The sequence below is a fragment of the Rhineura floridana genome, chromosome 2 (genome assembly GCF_030035675.1).
Source record: "Rhineura floridana isolate rRhiFlo1 chromosome 2, rRhiFlo1.hap2, whole genome shotgun sequence".
In the NCBI taxonomy this organism is placed as follows: Eukaryota; Metazoa; Chordata; class Lepidosauria; order Squamata; family Rhineuridae; genus Rhineura; species Rhineura floridana.
This window is the reverse complement of record NC_084481.1, coordinates 233,261,048-233,282,585: the sequence shown is the minus strand read 5'-3', so window position 1 is coordinate 233,282,585 and position 21,538 is coordinate 233,261,048. Positions and strand designations below refer to the sequence as shown.

At 45.4% G+C, this 21,538-nt stretch overlaps 2 protein-coding genes across 2 annotated transcripts in view; one reads left to right on the top strand and one right to left on the bottom strand.

Moving 5' to 3' along the window:
• Positions 1-14,920, top strand: part of ERO1A (endoplasmic reticulum oxidoreductase 1 alpha) — a 39,599-nt gene extending 24,679 nt beyond the window's left edge. Inside the window, exons 8-16 of the mRNA XM_061612541.1 lie at positions 399-445; positions 1,248-1,265; positions 2,478-2,504; positions 2,669-2,761; positions 4,330-4,576; positions 5,265-5,334; positions 6,955-7,041; positions 9,015-9,148; positions 10,642-14,920. Of these exons, the coding sequence (XP_061468525.1) occupies positions 399-445; positions 1,248-1,265; positions 2,478-2,504; positions 2,669-2,761; positions 4,330-4,576; positions 5,265-5,334; positions 6,955-7,041; positions 9,015-9,148; positions 10,642-10,702 (784 nt within the window). The 3' untranslated portion in view covers positions 10,703-14,920. The remainder of the gene's footprint in view (positions 1-398; positions 446-1,247; positions 1,266-2,477; positions 2,505-2,668; positions 2,762-4,329; positions 4,577-5,264; positions 5,335-6,954; positions 7,042-9,014; positions 9,149-10,641) is intronic.
• GPR137C (G protein-coupled receptor 137C) overlaps positions 14,908-21,538 on the bottom strand; it is a 27,612-nt gene continuing 20,981 nt past the window's right edge. Inside the window, exon 7 of the mRNA XM_061612542.1 lies at positions 14,908-18,831. Coding sequence (XP_061468526.1) covers positions 18,666-18,831 — 166 coding nt within the window. The 3' untranslated portion in view covers positions 14,908-18,665. The remainder of the gene's footprint in view (positions 18,832-21,538) is intronic.

Here is a 21,538-nt window from a genome sequence, read left to right as displayed (position 1 = left end):
GAGCTAGATGGACCAGTGGTCTGACTCCGTATGAGGTGAACATCCATTAAGACTGCCTTTGCCTTCAGAGGGTAACTTAGGACAGGGCCTTCTCGGTGGTGGAACCCGGATTGTGGAATGCTCCCCCTACACATGTGTGCGCACGAACACACGCAACCTTTAGCCTTTAGGCAGCAATTGAAAATGATTTTGTTTGCCCATCTGTTTTGGCGAATAACATGTGCTCTCTGCTGCAGTCAGTTGGCTTATGTTAGTTGTGGCTTCATTGAATTTTACTGTAGTTCTTTTTTTTTTTAGTAAATCAGCTGGAAGATGTCTGGTGGGATGCAGGGGTATAGATTTTAAATTTTTTTAAAATACCTACTTTTGATTAAAAGAAATATTTCTCTGTCTCCTAGACCTCAGTCCATAAAAAGGCCTTTAAATCCATTGGCTTCTGGAAGAGGTAAGCTCTTCTATCTTTTAAAGCATTCTGGAGGAATTTGGGGATTCTTAGAGGACAGAGTTTTGTATTGGGCAAAGACTGAGGCTGTCCCAGAAATTCCACCCAAATTGGTGCTGCATGAAATTCAAATTAACCACATTTTTGTTTTAGATTGCATAGTTTGTAGTGCTGTGCTCCTAAGATAAGGCGTGTGTGTGTTTTATATAAATACTGTTTTTTTAATTTGGAGCAAGGGTTGGGCAGGGGGCAAAGGACAATGAAGGAGCAAATGCAGAAGGGGCCTAAAGACTTTGCAGGCACACAGAAATACCATGAGGAATGTGGCTCTGATTTAGCCGCAGATTTCAGCAACCCAAGGCTCTCAAGTTTTCATTTAACAAAAAAGTGCACGTTTCTAGTCCTTATGGATGCAAATTTAGGCTTGAAAAGTGCACTGACAATGCCAGTACGGTGGCTGTAGAAGATTTCTATTAGGATAGGATTGAAACTGTGGGGCCTTGACGAGCTTCTTGCCCCTCTCCCATGGCTAGCAAAACCAGCATAAATCATGCAAATAAGTAAAAACCGCATTGTACGTCTGGCCAATGAAGATGGGTCATGTAAATTTGCCTAACACATGCCAGCTGTTGGACTGAGATTCTCTGTACACAGAATTTTAATACCGTCTAGTGAAAAATATACTCTGTGTTTGTCTTAAATGGGCAGTCCAATAATCTAGACATGCAGAGGAAAACCACCATCACTTTCTGAAATTTAATTTGCGTGACATGTATCTTTCTTTCTTTTTGTTTTGCTTCTGCAGCCTCAGATGAAAACGAAGGTGAGCATGCCTCCAGCCGGAACCAAGAAGGACAAACTCATGGAGAGCAGGCCTAGTAGCAGGGGGTTGGGCTTGATGGCCTTATAGGTCCCTTCCAACTCTACTATTCTATGATTCTATGATAGTACCTGCTGTCAATTAACTCCACGCTTAGGGGCAGTGCAGCGCTTACCGCTATCGGGATGGCCCTCCAGATATTACTGGACTCCCATCATCTCTTACTTTTGGGGAAGGGCTGTAGCTTAGTGGTTAGAGCATCTGCTTTACGGGCAGAAGGTCCCAAGTTCAATCCCCAATGGTATCTCCAGGTAGGGCTGGGAGAGACTCCCTGTCTGAAGCCTTGGAGAGCTGCTGCCAGTCAGTGTAGACAGTACTGAACCAGATGGACCGGTGGAACTGACTCAGCATAAGGTATCTTCCTCTGTTCCTAGGAACATCCAGGTAGCACCAAGCTAGTGAAGGCTGGTAGAAGTCAGTTTTGTATGCTGGGCCCAAAGAGGTCTCTAGCAAGGGTGGGGAACTTGGTGTCCTGCAGATGTTTCTGAACTCCTGCTCCCATCGTCCCTGACCATTGGCCATGCTGGCTGGAGCTGATGAGAGTTGGAGTCCTCCAGAGAGGGCCACATGGTCCCCACACTGAACTACCAAGTTGCTGTGGGGCAAATAGTGGGGGAAGAGCTGTTGATTTCATCTCCAGCTTTCGCGATGCAAAGCGCCTGTTGCCATCTGCACCCCCTCTCGTTATACACGATCTTGGGGTTGCCCGCTGGGATTCATGCATAGTAGATTAAGATGGGCACCATCTTAGACAGCTTAAAAAGAGGATTAGTTCGTGGAAGAAATGTCCACTGTGGCTAGATGGAACCTCCATGTTTGGAGGCAGTGTATCTCAGAATAACACTTGCTGGTTGCAAAGAGAAAGTGGGAGGGTTATTGCCCTTGTGTCCTGCTTGTGGGCTTCCCAAAGGCACCCAGCTGGCCACTGTGGGAAACAGGATTAGATGGGAGCCTTTTGGCCTGAGATCCAGCAGGTGTTTAGCCCACCCTTTGCCAGCCCGATGCAGTGCTGGCTGGGGCCAATGGGAGTTATAATCCAAAACATCTGGAAGGCACCAGGTTGGCAAACAAAAGTGCTACAGAGGTGATTTCAGTGTCTTTCTTTCTATGACGGAAGAATTGTTGTGATTTTTTTGTCTTCTTTTTTTCCCCCAGGGAATATATTTTACAGCTGGCTGCAAGGTAACTCTTTTTTTCCTCTCTCTCTCTGTTTATGTTACTCTCAACAGTGAATGCAATATCCCCCTCTAGACTGCCTTTATTACATTGGCAAAATTGGATTCTTGTCCCTCAGCTGCAGGTCTGCCCCCTTTCCCTGTTTTTCAACCTCTAAATGTTTCTTGCAGGCCTCTGTGTGGAGAAGAGGGCCTTCTACAGGCTCATTTCTGGCCTCCATGCAAGCATTAACATCCACCTCAGCGCCAGGTACCTTTTGCAAGGTTGGTACCTACTTAAGACTTTGAGCACTATAATCTTCCATGTGAAGCCCCATCTGCCCTGCCTAAGTAAAGCAGTATCAAACCACTTTGAACAGTCACGCCTTCCCCCAACAAATGCTGGGAAGTAAAGTTTGTAAAGGGTAATGAGAGTTGTTGGGAGATCCCTATTCCCCTCACTGAGCTACAATTCCCAGGGAAGAGGGATGGATTGTTACATCGCTCTGGGGGAGGAATCTCCTAAAAACTCTCTGCACCCTTAACAAGTGACAGTTGTGCTTGAGTTGACCCAGCCACATGAAGCATCAGCCAGATCGCCCCTTAATCTTATGGGGAGGAGTGGGGGGTCATTACTGAGAGCAGAGTAGGGGTCTGTAACCTTTCTGAGACTGGAAGTATATTTGAAAATCTAAGATGTTATGGGCAAAATAATTATTTTACAGAGGGGGAAAAAGGCAGTCTCCAAACAGGCAAAACCCAAACCAAATAAACCAGGAAAAAAGCAGGCAGCCCCCCCCCAAGCCCCTTCCTAATTGAAATGGACGGCAGAAGGCCTTGGCAAGGCCTGAAGGGTGTATGTCTCATAGTGCCATGATGCTTCCCTTCTGCTCCTCTTCCTCATTCATCACATAGGAGCTGAGTTGTTCCTAAGAGGTCAGCTTATATGATCCTTTTCCGCAAAGGAAAAATGATGTTATGGTGCTCCATATGATTTCAAGTAGAACAAGACTAAAGTAATGACAACAGAAGATTTAAGTAACTTCAAAGTTGACAATGAGGACATTGAACTTGTCAAGGGTTATCAATACCTTGGCGCAGTCATTAACCAAAATGGAGACAATAGTCAAGAAATCAGAAGAAGGCTAGGACTGGAGAGGGCAGCTGTGAGAGAACTAGAAAAGGTCCTCAAATGCAAAGATGTATCACTGAACACTAAAGTCAGGATCATTCAGACCATGGTATTCCCGATCTCTACGTATGGGTGTGAAAGTTGGACAGGGAAAAAAGCAGATAAGAGAAAAATCAACTCGTTTGAAATGTGGTGTTGGAGGAGAGCTTTGCACATACGATGGACTGCGAAAAAGACAAATAATTGGGTGTTAGAACAAATTAAACCACAACTATCACTAAAAACAGAAGGAAGTAGAAAAAGAAGAAGGCCAAACAAGAGGTGGATTGATTCCATCAAGGAAGCCACAGACCTGAACTTACAAGATCTGAACAGGGTGGTTTATAACAGATGCTATTGGAGGTCGCTGATTCATAGGGTCGCCATAATAGAATGACCTAACACTGTTATCTTTTTGGCACCAGGTCAAGACTTTCCTCTTCTCCCAGGCATTTTAGCATGTATTTTTAAATTGCTTTTTAAAAATGTGTTTTTTAAATTTGTATATTTGTTTTTAATGTTTTAATTGTTGCAAACTGCCCAGAGAGGTTCAGCTATGGGGTGGTATATAAATGCAATAAGTCAATCAATCAATCAGGCATAATCGACGTGAAGGCACATAACAACAACAACAGAACAAGGTTCTTAGAGGTGTGTGTGTGTTTTCCTTTTCTATCCCAAGACACGTGGGCAGAGAAGAAATGGGGCTACAATGTCACCGAGTTCCAGCAGCGGTTTGATGAAGTCCTGACTCGTGGCGAGGGCCCCAGGAGACTTAAGAACCTCTACTTCATCTTCCTGATTGAGTTGCGGGCTCTGTCCAAAGTCCTTCCTTTCTTTGACCGCCCCAGTTTCCAGCTGTTCACGGGGGACAGCATTCAGGATGCACAAACCAAGAGGCTCCTTCTGGAAGTTCTCCATTTGACCAAGCAAGTGCCTTTCAGTTCAAGTCTTCTCTGCTGAGAAGTTGGGCGGGGGCATTTCTTGGGGAACTCCGGGTGGCAGGATGATTGTGCTGCAAAGTGAAGAATAGCTATTTTGCTTAATTTTGAAGTTGGAAAAAAAATCAACTTCATCTGCAGTGTCTGACATGATAGGAGCGCAGGAAGCCGCCTTATACTAAGTCAGACCTTCGGTCCATCTAGCTCAGTATTGCCTACACTGACTGGCAGCAGCTGTCCAGGGTTTCAGGCAGGGGCCTCTCCCAGCCGTACCTGGACGTGCCAGGCATTGAACCTGGGACCTTCTGCATGCAGAGCAGATGCTCTGCCACTGAGCTGCAGCCCTTCCCCTAAGGGACTTCCCGTTCCTCTTCCTCACTGCAGCTCCCCACACCTTACCCAATTCTCAGGTGCCAAATTTTGGGGTTGCAAGGGGAGGAGAGGAAGAGGTGGCCTCGTTTTGCGTGAGTGGAAGTCTGTTGCGCAAATGGGCTGACACTGTTGGATGCCACCACACTTATTTTCTTAAACCAAGCTTATCTTGGAAGCAGCTAAACAGCTTTGCAAACAAATAGGCTAACTGCAATTCTGTGCTGACTTTGATCATATTTATTTTACGTAAATGGCATGCCAGGGAAGGGCTCCAATCGTAAATGATGTGTTTCTTCCACTTCAGATCATTCCCTTTGCACTTCAATGAAAATTCACTTTTTGCTGGAAGGCAAAAAGAAGCAGCCAAATTAAAGGTAATGATTCTGCCTCTGGTGGCAAACCAAACACATTTGTTTTGGTCCTATCCGTACAGCAGAGTGTACTATCTATCCATCTATAAAGAGCTGTTGTCAACAAAATGTTCCGTGTCCAACTTCTGTGAGGGAGGGACAGTTGTCAGTTTGGCTGGGATTAAAACCTTGAAGAAGGTAGAGCTGTGTGGGGTAGATTAAGGACTGGAAAGCTGTCTAGGAAGAGTTCCAGAAGGTATGGAATTTAAAGAGCAGAAAATCTACAGAGCAGGGGTAACCTGCAGCTCAAGGGCCAGTTCCGATACTTAGCCTAATTTAATGCAGGTGGCAATGAGGAGGGAAAATGGGAGAAAGGGTGTGGCAGGAGGACAGAGTGCAAGAAAAGGGATGCCATGTCCAGTGTCAGCTCTTGCCTCACCACACAGCTGGCAAGCAGCCCCTGACAGATTAGGGCAGGAATTGGGAACCTTTTTTGCTCCAGGGGCCAGATCTTTATCTGGTTCCACCCTGTGGGCCAACTTTGACAGGTGGGTGGGGTGACCCACTGGCCAATCATGTGGCATTGTGATGTCACAATATTGACATGTGGGTTGTGCTGCCCATCCGTCACAATCCCTTGTGTGAGGTTCCCAAGCTTGGGAACCACAGAGCAAAGGGTGTTGCCAGTCCTGTGCTTCCCAGACCATTGCACACTGGTCCTGTCAGCCTCTTGACTTCAGAAGTGGAAAAGAGCTGCATGGGGCGGCTTCAGAGAGCAGTGATGGGAGGGAGAGGCGGTTTCCATGGAACGGAAACCAATTCCCCATCCTTGAGAAAGGCATGCTCCCACCTTGCTCCAGCAGAGGAGCAATCAGAAGCCCACCTTAGTCTCCCGACATCAGGTGTAGGGCGGGTGGGCGTGGCTTCCCGCCAAATGGTGGGCCAAATGGCAGGGGAAGGTTGGCCCGCGGACCAAAGGTTCTCCACCCCCAGGGAATGCGGCCCTTGACAGAATAAAGGTTCCTCATCCCTATTCTAGAGGCAGGTTAGCTGAAGGAAAGGGGCAAGGTAGGCAGCGGGGAAAGCTGAAGAAAACTGAGTAAAAGGCAGGTGGAGCAGGAAAGAGGCCTGAGGTAAAAAGGTTGCCCTCAGAATCCAGGGGGTTGCCAGATCGAGACCCCGAGGGGCAACCTCTGACTGAAGAAGTTTAAGAACAGAACAGAATTCTTCCAGATCTTGTTTCGAAGATTACAGTGGTAGCCTGAGGGACCAAGAGGCGGGCCGGGGTGGGGCCCCGCTGCAGAATGCCCACACATTTATTTGAACTCAGTGCAGCTGTCTATGTCTGCGTCGGATTTGAAATTGTTTTCACACAGGACAGCGTTGTTCCTTTTTTTTGTTAATGTTATAATGGCCTTTTCTGTAGATGAAACTGTAACTGTTTTTATTCCTGATGTTTTTATTGGAAATTGTTTTGAGATGTTTTATTTGAAGCAGTTCATAAATGGAATTCATTAAATAACAAATAAATAGGCTGGTTAGTTAATCTTGGGGGCATTTAGTAGCTGAGTAAATGACAAACCAGTTGATTGCTTTCAAACAAAATTTTCTTCCTTTGTCCTCCTCCGACCTTCCCCCTACCAGGAAGAATTTAGGCTCCATTTCAGGAACATTTCAAGGATTATGGACTGTGTAGAATGCCTGAAATGTCGCCTTTGGGGAAAGCTGCAAGTAAGTAACACCCCCCCCGCCAATCTTCTTTTCCTTTTCCCCCCTCTCAAAGGAAGGAATTCCAGTCTCCCACAACCACAACAAAGCTGTGTGGGAAATCTCACGTTTCTTCCTTATCCGGAAGAAATTATCCCCAGTCAAAAAAACCCCTTCTGACTGGATTTAAGGCTGAAAAAGTTTCATCCAAGATGGGAGCCCGTCTCAGAGCTGCACAGGCGGAGGGCTTTTTCTGTGGTAGCCCCTAAGCTGTGGAATTCCCTCCCCACAGAAATGCATCTGACACCTTCATTGTATAGCTTTCATCATATCCTGAATTATTATTATTATTTATTTCAATTTCTATACCGCCCACAGCCAAAAGGCTCTCAGGGCGGTGCACAACATAGAGTAAAATACAATAAAATTACAAAGGTCAGTAAAAAGCATACATATTAAACAGTAAAACAGCCTGGTATAAATTGAAAGCTAAAAAATAAATTAAGTTAAAATGCCTGGGAGAATAAAAAGGTTTTAACCTGGCGCCGAAAAGATAAAAGTGTAGGCGCCAGGCGTACCTCATCGGGAAGACTGTTCCATAATTCGGGGGCCACTACTGAAAAGGCCCTGGATCTTGTTACAACCCTCCGAGCCTCTCTGTGGGTCGGGACTCGGAGGAGGGCCTTTGATGTTGAACGTAGTGAGCGGGTAGGTTCATATCGGGAGAGGCGTTCCGCTAGGTATTGTGGTCCCGCGCCGTGTAAGGCTTTATAAGTCAAAACTAGCACTTTGAATTGAGCCTGGAAACAAATAGGTAGCCAGTGCAAATGAGCCAGGACAGGTGTTATATGTGCAGACCACCTGGTCATCGTCAACAGTCTAGCAGCTGCGTTTTGCGCTAGCTGTAGTTTCCGAACTGTCTTCAAAGGCAGCCCCACGTAGACCGCATTGCAGTAATCCAATCTAGAGGTTACCAGAGCACGCACAACTGAAGTGAGGTCATTGCTTTCCAGATAGGGGCGTAGCTGAAGATAAGTTTGACACCTGACATTTTTAGGACCCACCCTGTTCTTCTGATTGTAAATTGTTTTAACTGATTTTAACATTGAATTTTTATATTGTTGTAATTAATTTAAAAAATAGTCCGGCAACTTCTGGATAGCATTGGGTTGGAAAAGGCCATTTTAAATAAACAAAACACTCTGATAGTTGCCAGGGCTGACATGAGACGTTTTTGATTCCTGAAGGGGAAAATCCAGATGGTATAGACACAAGGACAAACCCTATTTGAAATACCATGCACTTGTGCTGTCGCCCGTTATTATTGATCCATAGTAATTATAAATAATATTAATAGATTTCTTACCCACCCTTCACTATGGGGTCTCAGTATGGACTACGTGGCCATTACGGAAACAAGTTAGACTAATGGAGGAGGCACAGAGACCCATCTCTCCTCTGCCAGAGCTCTCACTCGCCTCCCTGAATTCCTAATCATCTTTGGCTATTGGGCACATTGTTAAATACATGATTGACTCTCACATACTGTTCGGGTTAATTCTCCTGTAATGTCTTAAATATCCTCTTGGGCCTCAGTATATATTTGTTTGATTAATCCTTTACTTGTTCATTTTTTAAAAGATGTCCCTAATTAGGCAGCAGACTTTTTTTTTTTAAATGAACTATATACCAACAAGAACTTCAGATGGCTGGGTATTGTTATAGACCAAACATTGCTTATTCTCTCTTACACAGCCAGGAATACCTCTTCTAAACTGCTGCCTGCTTAAGTTCATTTCTGCAAAGTTTTGAAAACAAATGTTTGCTTTTTCTTCAGTAGCCTTATTGATATGCAGATACTCAGATTTAATCAACCAAGACTTATATGATCAGTTGGGTAGACTGTCTTTAAGTGGGTGATAGTGCTACTCTGATGACTTTTTGGGGCTAGCCATGTGCTACAGGTAGATCTAACCTATGCCTTGTTCCTGTCACAGACGCAAGGCTTGGGAACAGCTCTGAAGATCCTGTTTTCTGAAAGCCTGATAGAAAATATGCCAGAAAAAGGCCCTTCGCCCAAATTCCACCTAACGAGGCAGGAAATTGTGTCCCTCTTCAATGCATTTGGAAGGTGAGTGTAAGGTTTTGTGTCTGGAAACTTTCTGCAGTGTATTCTGTCTTCAAATAACAAGTTCCTCCTTCCCATGTAGCCTTGATTTAAACATCACACCAAACCATGGTTTTGAGCTTCCAAACATATACGTTATCCATGGTTTACTGCTGCTTGTTTGATTCCTTTTTCTATCCCCTCAGCACTTGGCTTCATAAGTTCACCCTAGTCTCCCTGGTTCAACAACCTTTGGAGGTGAAGTGGTAGAGCTAACCATGGTTTGTGCGTTGAGACACCAGGCCAGACCCATGGTTTGCAAACCCACTTCACAACTGGCTGCTGAATCTAGTAACCTACAGATTACATCTACTCCAGGAAGTGGAGTTTTAGACCCTTCAGAAGCCTACTGTGAATTGTTTGCAAGGCACTTTGAGGGTAAAGTTGCTCACCTGGATGGCAATTTTGATGCCCCATCCTCATTTACTATGGTCCCCAGTAAAGTTTCCAGTGCAATGTCTGTTGCAAATTCTTGAGATCATTTTCAGTTGATGCAGCCTGATGACATGGACAAAGTGCTTGCAACAATGCGGCCAGTAACGTGCCCTCTTGACCCTTGCCTTTCTTGGCTTATTAAAGCTTGCTGAGGGGGTCTGGCCAAATGGATCCAGGGAGTGGTCTCAGCTGCCCTGAAAGAGGCAGTGGTCTCACCATTTCTGAAAAAGCCCCCCTTGGACTCATTGGTTTGTGACAACTACCACCTGGTTACAAGATCTGAACAGGGTGGTTCATGACAGATGCTCTTGGAGGTCGCTGATTCATGGGGTCACCATAAGTCGTAGTCGACTTGGAGGCACATAACAACAAAGGAGATGTGAATTGCTGGTGCTAAATCCACACAACTTCCATGGGATCTTGTCATTCAGAGCTACCAGCAACTGAGGGGTGAGGCTGCATTGCAGATAGGATTGCTGTGTTTTGTGTCTGTGAGATTTTTGATTGCAGTTCTCCAATTTTTATATACCATTACTGTGCCCTAGTATTTGCAAGCTTACTTACAATTATGTTCATAAAGAAGCTTCCTGGGCATTATCTCCTTGGACTGGTTTTTGAGATTTCAGCAGGCAAGCCCCACACTCTTTCAAGCATGAAAATGGAAATGGACTGCCTTCAACTCGATTCCGACTTATGGCGACCCTACGAACAGGGTTTTCATGGTGAGCGTTATTCAGAGGGGGTTTACCATTGCCTTCCTCTGAGGCTGAGAGGCAGTGACTGGCCCAAGGTCAGCTAGTGAGCTTCATGGCTATGTGGGGATTCGAACCCTGGACTAGAAACATAAGGACTAGAAACCTGCTGAATTTTTCCAAATACAAGAAAGCTGAGATTATCAGGAAAGCTGAATTTGTTCTACAGGATATGTGAGTACAGGGTACGCACAACAATGCCTGTACCAGTATTTGAGTCCAGCAGCTGTATAGGATCACGTTAACTCTTTCCTCTATCTTCCAATGCAGGGTTTCAACAAGTATTAAAGAACTGGAAAACTTCAGGAACTTGTTACGACCTCTCCAGTGAGGCAGCTTCTGAGGAGGACAGGCACCCTTGTTCTTCACTGACAGTGCTCAGATTGGTTTCTCCATCATTACTGCCGGGGTTGCCTCCAATCTTGGCAGGAGGGGCTGTGCAGGATCATAAAAAGCTGGCCACGATCTCCAGCTTGCAGATTTTACATTGGCTGAAATTCTGGTGCAAGACTAATCTTCCGGGGGAGGGCTTGGCAGACTCCAGTCATGCGTGTTTTGTGTTTGTGATCTGCCAGCATCGTCTGTCTTCACAGAATCTCTTAATAGTGGAAGACAAAACTGATCTCTGTTACATCGTCCTCAGCCTACATTTTTCTATTTAAGTATCTAAGAAGTGCCTTTCTATAGGAGACCAAGGTGTGTCCCATCCAGAGTTCTTTGAAAGAATCCCAGTATGGTGCCAAATGAGCCACTGGCAGTTAAGAAACTTTTATTCTAGAGGATGCAATGGACATACTATTTCTGGGCTCCTGGTGAATCCCCTGCCTTTGAACCACTTCATTTGCTTTATATGGAAGATCCAGCAGTTGCCCTTTAAAAAAAAACCCAACTATCTCCCCCCCCCAATACCATGAAATGCAAGCACATGGTAGTTCTAAAGCAGGGGTAGCTAAGAGGATGCATTTCCAGGTGTTTTGAACAAACTCCCTTCATCCTTGACCATCAGCCTTGCTGACTGGGGCTGATGGGAACTGGACTTTGACAGCATCTAAAAGGCACCAAGTTGATTGTCCCTGCTCTGCAATTCTACATGGCACTGTTCTCAGGGAAGCATGGTACGCAAACCTCCCATGCAGCCAGCTAGACTTCTCTGTCTGAGCACAGCTGGATACAGAAGGCCAGACCTGAGCTAGATGGATCTTTGCTCTGATGCAGCAGGGATCTCCTAATGCATCGAAATTCTTCTCCCCCCCTTTTTTTTTACAGTCCTTACAGCAGTGGTGCAAGGTAGATCAGTAACATGCTTATGTTGCAGATAGTGCCTGAAGCAAGATTGGAGCTGGTTACCCTTACAGCCTGCACTTAGCACAAAAGGCTGGAAAAAGGAGTAATGGAATTTGCTCCTCCAAAATGAAGCGAATGGTTTTAAAAGGGGGATTAGACAAATTCAGGGCAGATAAGGCTGTCAGTGGCCGTTAGCCATGATGGCTGTGTTCTGCTACCACTGATGGAGATAGGATGCCTCTGAATACCAGTTGTTGGGGAGTCACAAGTGAGGAAAGATGCTGTTGTGCTCAGATGCTGCTTATGGGCTACCCATGGGCATCTAGTGGCCACTGTGTAAACAGGATGCTGGGCAGGGTAGTACACTGGCCGGATCCAGCAGTGCTGATCATATAATAATAGAATAGTACAGTTGGAAGGGGCCTATAAGGACATCAAGTCCCACCCCCAGCGCAATGCAGGAAAATAACACTTTTCTAGTCCCCTGATCATCTTTGTTGTCCTCCTCTGAACCTGTTCCAGTTTGTCTGCATCCTTCTTGAAGTGTGGAGACAAGAACTGGACACAGTATTCAGGATGCGGCCTAACCAGTGCTCAATAGAGGGGAACTAAAACTTCACGCAATTTGGAAACTATACTTCTGTTAATGCAGCCTAATATAGCATGTGCCTTTTTTGCAGCCACATCACTCTGGTGGCTCATATTCAGCTTGTGATCAATGACAATTCCAAGATCCTTCTCACATGTCGTATTGCTGAGCCAAATATCCCCCATCTTATAACTGTGCATTTGGTTTCTTTTTCCTAAGTGTAGAACTTTGCATTTATCCCTGTTGCATTTCAATATTATAGAGCTGGAAAAGGCTCAGAAGAGGGCAACCAGAATGATCAAGGGGATGGAGCGACTCCCTTACGAGGAAAGGTTGCAGCATTTGGGGCTTTTTAGTTTAGAGAAAAGGCGGGTCAGAGGAGACATGATAGAAGTGTATAAAATTATGCATGGCATTGAGAAAGTGGATAGAGAAAAGTTCTTCTCCCTCTCATAATACTAGAACTCGTGGACATTCAAAGAAGCTGAATGTTGGAAGATTCAGGACACACAAAAGGAAGTACTTCTTTACTCAGCACATAGTTAAACTATGGAATTTGCTCCCACAAGATGCAGTAATGGCCACCAGCTTGGATGGCTTTAAAAGAAGATTAGACAAATTCATGGAGGACAGGGCTATCAATGGCTACTAGCTGTGATGGCTGTGCTCTGCCACCCTAGTCGGAGGCAGCATGCTTCTGAAAATCAGTTGCCGGAAGCCTCAGGAGGGGAGAGTGTTCTTGCACTCGGGTCCTGCTTGCGGGCTTCCCCCAGGCACCTGGTTGGCCACTGAGAACAGGATGCTGGACTAGATGGGCCACTGGCCTGATCCAGCAGGCTCTTCTTATGTTCTTATGTTTTCAGCCCAATGCTCCAGCCTATCAAGGTCCCTTTGAATTTTGTTTCTTCCACAGTATTAGCTATGCCCCCCAATTTTGTATCACATTCTTAGTAGTTTTGCTTCCAGCACTGAATGTGGAGTGTTATAGAGTCCAACCATTGCCCCTGGCTAATGAGATATTACCTCATTTTACAAACTCTGTAATGCTCTTGAACTGCAACTCCAGTCTCAGGAAGAGCAGAGATGCTCCTGGATTGCCTCTTACTATGAGTGGTGGAAGCGTAGGACCCCTCACCTGTTTCCCCACTGCATCCATCCTTCCTAGAAAGCAGAACAAATTTCTCAGAGATGATTTGTGCAATTGTACTGAATGGATAGTGGCCTGCAGGGGAGAATAATGTAGAAGATACCCAGGTATGTCAAAAGCATGCATGAATACAGAACTGGGATACACGGACCTCAAGCAGACTATTATGGTATTTCCCTTTATTCCTGTGACTTGAAGCTGAAGGGGCATGTGGCCTTTCCAAGTGCTAGCCACATGGTCCCCAGTGCTGAAGGGAGGTGTAATCCAAAACAGCTGGAGAGTGCCAGGCTAGATTTTAGGAAAAGACTTTACTACACTAGTGAGAGGTAGGATCCTGTTTTTGCATTCCTATGTGCACCACCTTTCTCTTGCATTTTTAAAAAGATGCATGGATCTGCATGCAGAGCCACCTTCACCAGCCTGGTGCCCTCTGTCAGGACACCAGGTTGGTGAAAGCTGTCACGATCTACAGGTTGAGAGCCCTTCCTCCAAATGAGAACTTTGCTGCTTGTGATTTTTCTGTGGTAGAGGAAAAGTACTCTTCTTATGCCCATAGGACCACTTTGACACCCTGGGCTCCTTTGTGAGGAAGGGGTGGGCTGTAACCTAAGCAGTAATATTACTCTATTTCATATCGTCCAGAGTTGACCTCTGGGAACCAGCAGTACCTGGCTCTGTGGTGGGCAACAGGAATCATCACCCCCCCCATCCTGCTAGTTTTCTTTACTCCAGAAAACTGTTATTTCAGTTTACTAAACGCCCGTCATCTTAAGTACCCAGGATAGGTTACCACAGTTTAAAACACATCAAGAACAATCAGCCTTTGCCAGCCTGCTGCCTTCTGGGTGTTTTGGACTAAGTCACACCAGCTAGGGCTGTTGGGAGCTGTAGTCCAAAACACGTGGAGGGCACCAAGGCACTTTACATGTAGATGTATTTTTTTAAAAAAAGGAAGCAATTGCTGATCTGATCAGAGATGCCCCATCTTATAAATAAGCTTCCACTTTGAGGAACGTTCATGGCCTACATGGGAGTGTGGTTTCTGTGCCTCTCTTCAACAAATATTTAATGCAAGCTCAGGATAGAGGTTCACCAGCTTTTGCTTACAAGGTTTTTTTTGGAGGGGTGCTTAGGTGCCTTTGCAGACTTCTCTCCCCCCCCTAAGCTTTGTGCCCTCCACTGCCAGCACGCTAAGCCAGAGGACAAAATCATAGGCACCCTTCTGTGGGGGAATTGGACAAGACATCAATGTTTGTTGTGTGCCTTCAGGTCGATTACGACTTATGGCGACCCTATGAATCAGCGACCTCCAACAGCATCCGTTGTAAACCACCCTGTTCAGATCTTGTAAGTTCAGCTCTGTGGCTTCCTTTATGGAATCAGTCCATCTCTTGTGTGGCCTTCCTCTTTTTGTATTCCCTTCTCATTTTCCCAGCATTATTGTCTTTTCTACTGAATCATGCCTTCTCATAATGTGTCCAAAGTATGATAAAACAAGATTTTGCAAACTCCAATCTCACAAGATAAAAACAAGCCTCTTTATTTCAAAAACATGAACAGCGTTACAGTTTTGAGTGGAGAAATTTAACTTAGGTACATTTGTTAGCCACAGCCAGTTCAGTGCTGGAGGGAGAGATGGCAAATGGCATCCACCAGACCCTACCAAAAAGAAAAGCGGGGAAACCCACTCCCACCCCACCCCTGACAAAGGCAATTTCTGGGTACAAAAGGAGAATTCAGATATAAATTGTTTCAGCAGAACAGAGGGTGCTCTTTGGCGCAGGCAGGATTCCAGCATTTAAATACTTGCCTTCCACATAAATAAAAAGTCATCACTTACTCGCTGTTGTGCATTAAGCAACTCAACGTGCGCTCTCAGCTGGCTGTGGCTCCGATGAGGGGAAAGATAATCTTTAGTCAATGCAGTTTAGTGCAAATGTTGGACAAGGAGCCTGTAGCCCTTTACATAATGCCCTCCTCCCTCCCCCACCCAAGAAACGCAACTTATAAAGTGCTCCGAGTGCATTGCAAAACTCACAAGCAAAAGCCAAGATGCCAGGGGGCAGGGTACAGTAGCCCAGTCTGTCTTTGGTGGATGAAGGAGGGCAGCATCGATAAGAATTGAAGCTATGGCTAATTTTACCACCCATCAAGGATCAGTCAATACGGGGGCTCCAATTCATATATGAAGCTAGGAGAAATAAACCTGGATATCCACACCAATATTAGTTTTTTTCAAGAGGATGCTTGAAATTTAACGACTCAAATTTCATATGTCAGTACCAACTAATTTGTGAGTGCAAAAATGGCCATACTGGCCCAGCCACAGCGCTAAACCATTGTTTAGCATAACAAGACAGCAGCACAAGTACTTCTCCCCATCCTCAGACAGCATAGCTTGAGGTGGTGTTTGGAAGCTTTTGCTTCTGCTTTTGATTAACCATTGTATAGCAAGCTGCTGTTAATCTTTGACTATTGTATGTTGAAATAAGCCAGCTTCAAAATATGATTTATTAAGCTGGCTTGTTTTAATACACCATGGTTAAGATTAACCACAATTTAGGGTTCAGACAATGCTAAACTCTGGAAGCTCTCACTTTTTAAAAAAAAAAAAAACAATCTTTTTGCAGTCATGGCAGAGGACTAGAGCACAAGCCTCACAGGGTGGGAACACTAGGCTTCTTCCCGTAACACTAAACTAGGGTTTTATGTTACGTCTCAAGACAGCTACTGTTGAACATTACCAGCACTTACATGCAATTGCAGACATACAGTGACTGTTCAAAATCTGGTGAACCATGACATATATTTAAGACCCGCAACTAACTTCCCTCTCAACTGTATAGCAGATCCAAACCCATTCTTAGGGCATCAAAAGTAGCCTGTGACTTGAAAGGTCCAGAGATAAATAGTTCTGGTGAAGCAAGATACACTTGTGGTTTGAAAAGTGAAACTGTTCCATGCACGTGAAGTGTTTCTACACGAACTCTTATGGATCCATGTGAATTTCTGCTCAGTGAGAAACTTAAAGGAAACATTGCTTTTGTTCAGGGGCAGTAAGAGTACGCTTATTGAGATGAGTATTTATACACCTTCCAAAACAGCCTCTGAACCGAGCTGCAAAACTTAAATCCTGAGTTAAGAAATCTATGTAGCAGAAACTCTTGAACTACACCCCCTGTGCAGAGAAAACTTCTACAACATCTTAATTTGCGTGTCCCATGTTAGGAAGATGGGGAAATAGTGAGTCTGTCTCGGCAGCCTCCTGGCACATTAGCATCACTTTGGGAGGGAGATCTCACAACCCAGCAGGCTTCAAGATGTACCGAACAGCTACTCTCAAACACATGACCTGAGCCTAAAAGGGTGAGATGCAACATGCATGTGTGTGTGTGTGTGGGGGGTTAAGAGATTGTCAGAACCCAAACTTGTTCAGACACTTTCAAAAACATGTGTCACCTGACAATTTCAATTCAAGTTTAAAAATCAGCACCTTCTTGTTGAAGTCATGTTCCACATGCACACTTCAAGATTAATTTGGGGATAACTCAGGTGGTTTCTCCGGTTGTCTAAGAAGCAGAATTTCCGTAACAGGAGGAATAAAAGAGTCCCAACTTTGGATCCAAACAGTTCTAGTCAACAGGGACATCTCTAATTCCATCACAAGAGATCAGAACCACTTTTTGGACCCCCACACAGCCAGAAGGAAAAAAGGAAATCAAGAAAAGATACCATATAGGAAAACAGCACAGTTAGATGCTGGCATGGGAAATGTTAAGAATGCTGCTTTGAAAGGCCTTGCAATCACTGGGGAGACCCACACTGCTATTTCCCCTTCCAATTCTAGATTTGGACAGCCTTCCCCAACCTGGTTCCTACTTTAGGACTTCCACCCCTTCCTCCAGTTGTAACCAGAATGCCCCTTATCAACACAAGGAACAAACAGACCTGCCCCTAAAACACCAGGAAGCTTTTATCACAAGCTATTTCTGTGAAGTTAAGCCTGTTTCTCCAGAATGTACGTTCGCAGCACAGATTTAAAAAATGGAGGGACTTCACAATTTCCCAAATTCTAGACAGGGCCTCTAGGACTGGCTCCTGTGTGCATCATAAACAGGCACGCCTCCACACAGACACCCCAGCCTTGCTCAGCGGTATGAACTGTCACTACCTGCAAGGCTTCCCAAAGAAGCGTCCATTAATATACTTCACATCCTTCTTCCTTCAGTGCCTGGTTCCATCTTAACAGAGGGGAGGAGAAATATTTACTCCAACTCTGTTTCACGTTCCAAGCGGCTGTTTTCTCCATTACGAAGGACAATGCTCTTTAATGGTTGCTAAGCAACCCCAAAGGGCCTCCATTCCATCCTGGACCATGCAAGAAAACTGGCCAGATCAAGCAGCCAGCTGCCTCTGCAGTATCCAAGGCAAGCACGCAACTAGTCCTCGTTCCATTCTGTCTGTAGAACACCACGGTGCGCCAGCTCTGCTCCCCCCAGTATGAGCCAAGTTTTAGTTTTTAAAATGAAACCTTGATGCTCAACGTAAGTAGTCAGTCACAAGGGGCTTCACAACGCATGCAAAATAAGGATTTGCTTTGATAGTCCCGGAATAAAGAGATTGATAGTAAAGCGTAACTGCAAGTTAACCCTTGTGAGAATATGACACTTGTGCCACATGGTTAAACATTATTTTCTTTGGATCCCCCAGTTTAAAACTCTAAAAAAAAAAAAAAAGAGTTTGAAAGCAAAGATTCTCCAACCCCCTCCCCTCCCAATGTGTCCATCTTTAAATATGTAGAGATGCTCCAGTCGTTGCAGGAAGACTTAACTTTCCTAGCTATAGATGTGCAATTAAGCATTACCCAGACCAGCCTTCCCAAGCTGTTGAAGAAAATAACTAGGAGGAATCAGGCCTGTTCCTTGGAAATGCTCAGTTAAAAGTGCAAATATCCACCCGTCCAACAGTCAAGCTCTTCAGCCGAAGCTCTGGTGCTTTTAGCTGCCAAGTCAGCATCCTCTGGAAGGCCCGATCCACTGAAATAATACACTTCTAGCGGCTGAGTTAACCAAATCGGCTTCCATCATTGCAGGTATCATGGCAACAGTTGGCTGCAGACCCCAAAGTGCAGAGCCTGTTCCGTTCCTTTCTGATAATACCCATGGGAACCACTCTAGGTACTGGGGGACCCAACAGAAAGTTGATATATCCTCCACCCCTTGTTGGAGTCCCCCACCCCTTTACACACACCCCTCCCCATGAGATACACCATGGTCAGTTCTGCGGCATCAGGTGCTGGTGACTTCTCGACTCCAAGCTCCCATGGGTGAAGAGCAGCGGAGCAACATCCATTGGAGGGGCAACCAAAGGAGGGATCACGACGCAGTCATCGCTCCCTGTCAGAGAACCATACCAGCCAGAGTTCTGGGGTGTAGCCAAGCTATGACAAGAAAAGACAATGAAAGGGAAATTCTGAGGTTCTTGAGACCACACAAAAAACAAGAGCAGGTGATGATGTTTCCAGTGAGTCCTAGGTTGCCCCAATACAGCCTTCGCCACCCTGGTGCCTTCCAGATGTTTGGGACTACAACTCCCATCAGCCCCAGCAAGCACAGCAGACAGAGGCCCCTGACCTGTGCATTCTACTGCCTCTGAAGCTTCTCTATACAGCAGCTTTTGCCAGTCTGCAGCCCTTCAGACATTTGAAGGGTAACTCCCATCAGTCCCAGCCAGCACACGCTGTTTGACCATGAGACCAGGGCTCCAAGGTCCCAGGGCAGATAAGAGGGCCTCTGCTACTTAACTGGATTTGCAGGGGATTTAAACCTGGGACCCACCCAGTTGGCAAATGCTGCCCTAATGCAATAATCTTGGAAAAATGGACTGCCTTCAAGTCAATCCCGACTTACGGCGACTCTACGAGTAGGGATTTCATGGTAAGTGGCAATCAGAGGGGGTCTACCATTGCCTCCCTCTGAGGCTAGTCCTCCCCAGCTGGCTTGGGGCTGCTCAGCTTGCCACAGCTGCACAAGCCAGCCCCTTCCTTGTCTGCAACTGCCAGCTGGGGGGCAACTGGGCTCCTTGCAGCTTGCCCACTGGTGCACAGGTGGAAGGGCACGTAACCCCTGAGACACTCCCTGTGGGGGCGATCTTCAGCTGGCCCCTGACACCCAGGAGACACGAGCAGAGATTTGAACTCAACAGACTCTGGACTTCAAGCCAGGCTCTCCTCCCACTGTGCCACACCAGCTGTGCAATAATCTTAATGTAGGAATTTATCTCCAATGTACCCGTTTTGATTCCTGTATACTGGCATTTGATTGGCACAACAGAATGCTTTTGGTGGAGAGCGCTGCGTTTGTCTTGATGAGTTGTGGCAGGAGGTAAACACTGTTCGCACCACAGCGAGTGTGGCCTGCAGGCAATACCGTTTGGCAGTCTGTGTACGCGTGTGTACGTGGGGGGGACACCTAACATTGTGCCGTAATAATCTACTCATCTAAATGTGAACGTATAGGAGCCCAGCTAGATCAAACAAACCCAGCACCAGGTTCCCCTGAGACACCAGCCACATGCCTCTGGGAAGTCCACAAGCAGGGCTGTAGACAACAGACCTCTTTTTAGTCTGCAAGGCGGCTTTTGCAGGTTAGGACCACTCAGCAGCTCACCAGATTGGCAGCCTCACATGCAACCAGGGACGAGAAATTAGGTTCAGCTTGCCTTTCAAGCTGAATATATCAAATCTGCACTTCCCAAAACAATTTGAGAACTGAGACACAGCCATCCTTCAAAATTTGCACTTGTTCAAATTTCACAATGCAGTTCGCCAACCAAGCAATCTTTACAGAAATGAGTCTGTTAGTGGAAGACGTCCGTAAAGATCAATATAGGGGTGAAGATAGCATACAAAAATGCATTACATGACAAGAAATTGCTTGCAAAAATGTGTACATTGGTCAAAACTGCCTACAAAAACTTTGTTTATTAGGAGAAATTCACACTAAAATCCTGCAGAATTTTCATGAGGATTTTTTTTTAAAAAAAATCCAAATTGCTGCAGAAATGTGAAGACTAGAAAATTGAAAAACAGAGAACCGAAATTAACAGGTCTTTCCATCCTTACATGCAACAACTTTGCAGCAGGTGTGCAGGTAACAAACGACTGACACTGCTCGTCAAAAGCGGCTGGGAGCAGAACCAAGAGGGGCTCTTGGCCTGTTTTCTGTTGCCTCTTGCGGGGGGCCGTTTCCAAAGCTTCCCTATAAAGCACCATCTTCGAACCTCTCCAAGGTCCCAGGACAGATAGAAGGATCTCTGCTACTTAATACAGTTTGGGTGGGATTTGAACCTGGGCCTTTTTTCACATACCAAGCCGATGTTCTACCACGAAGCCATATTTGACTTGACACAATCCAGTCAAAACAGCTGCGTTGGTTGCCAATTCGTTGCTGGGCTCAATTCACGCTTGTGTTTAAATCCCTGAGTGACTTAGGCCCCACATATTTGAAAGACTGCCTCCTTGCCTACAGACCCTCTCGGGTATTAAGATCTGCAGAAGGGGCCTTCTTGGTAATTCTGCCACCCTCAGAGGCCTGGGAGGGAATTCTCCATGGCAGCCCCTAAACTATCTCCACTCAGGCACGTCTGGTATCTTCACTGTACAGCTTTCATCGTATGCTGAAGATGCAGCTCTTCATCTCGGTCTCTGACACTTGAGATATGTTTTAGGACTCTACCTAGTTTATTTTATTTATTATTTGATTTATATCCCACCCTTCCTCCCAGCAGCAGCCCAGGGCATATATAATTTACATTGTTGTGATCTGCCTGAGACCTACTGGTGATGGGTGGGTGATTATTATCATCATTATTTAATAATATTAATATTATTATTATTATTAATAATAATATTAGTGTTAATATTAATAAATATTGTTATTATTATTAACATTAATACTAGTAATATTAATATTATTAACATTAACAATAACAAATTTCTGTCTCGGGCGTTGTGCTGTTCTGCATACGTATCTCACGATGAACATGACCAAACAGAGGCAAGGCTGATGGGCACTGGAGTCCAGCAACATCTGGATGCCCTGGGTCCAGATATAACATAAGAGCTCTATGCTGGGGCATAGGGAAAG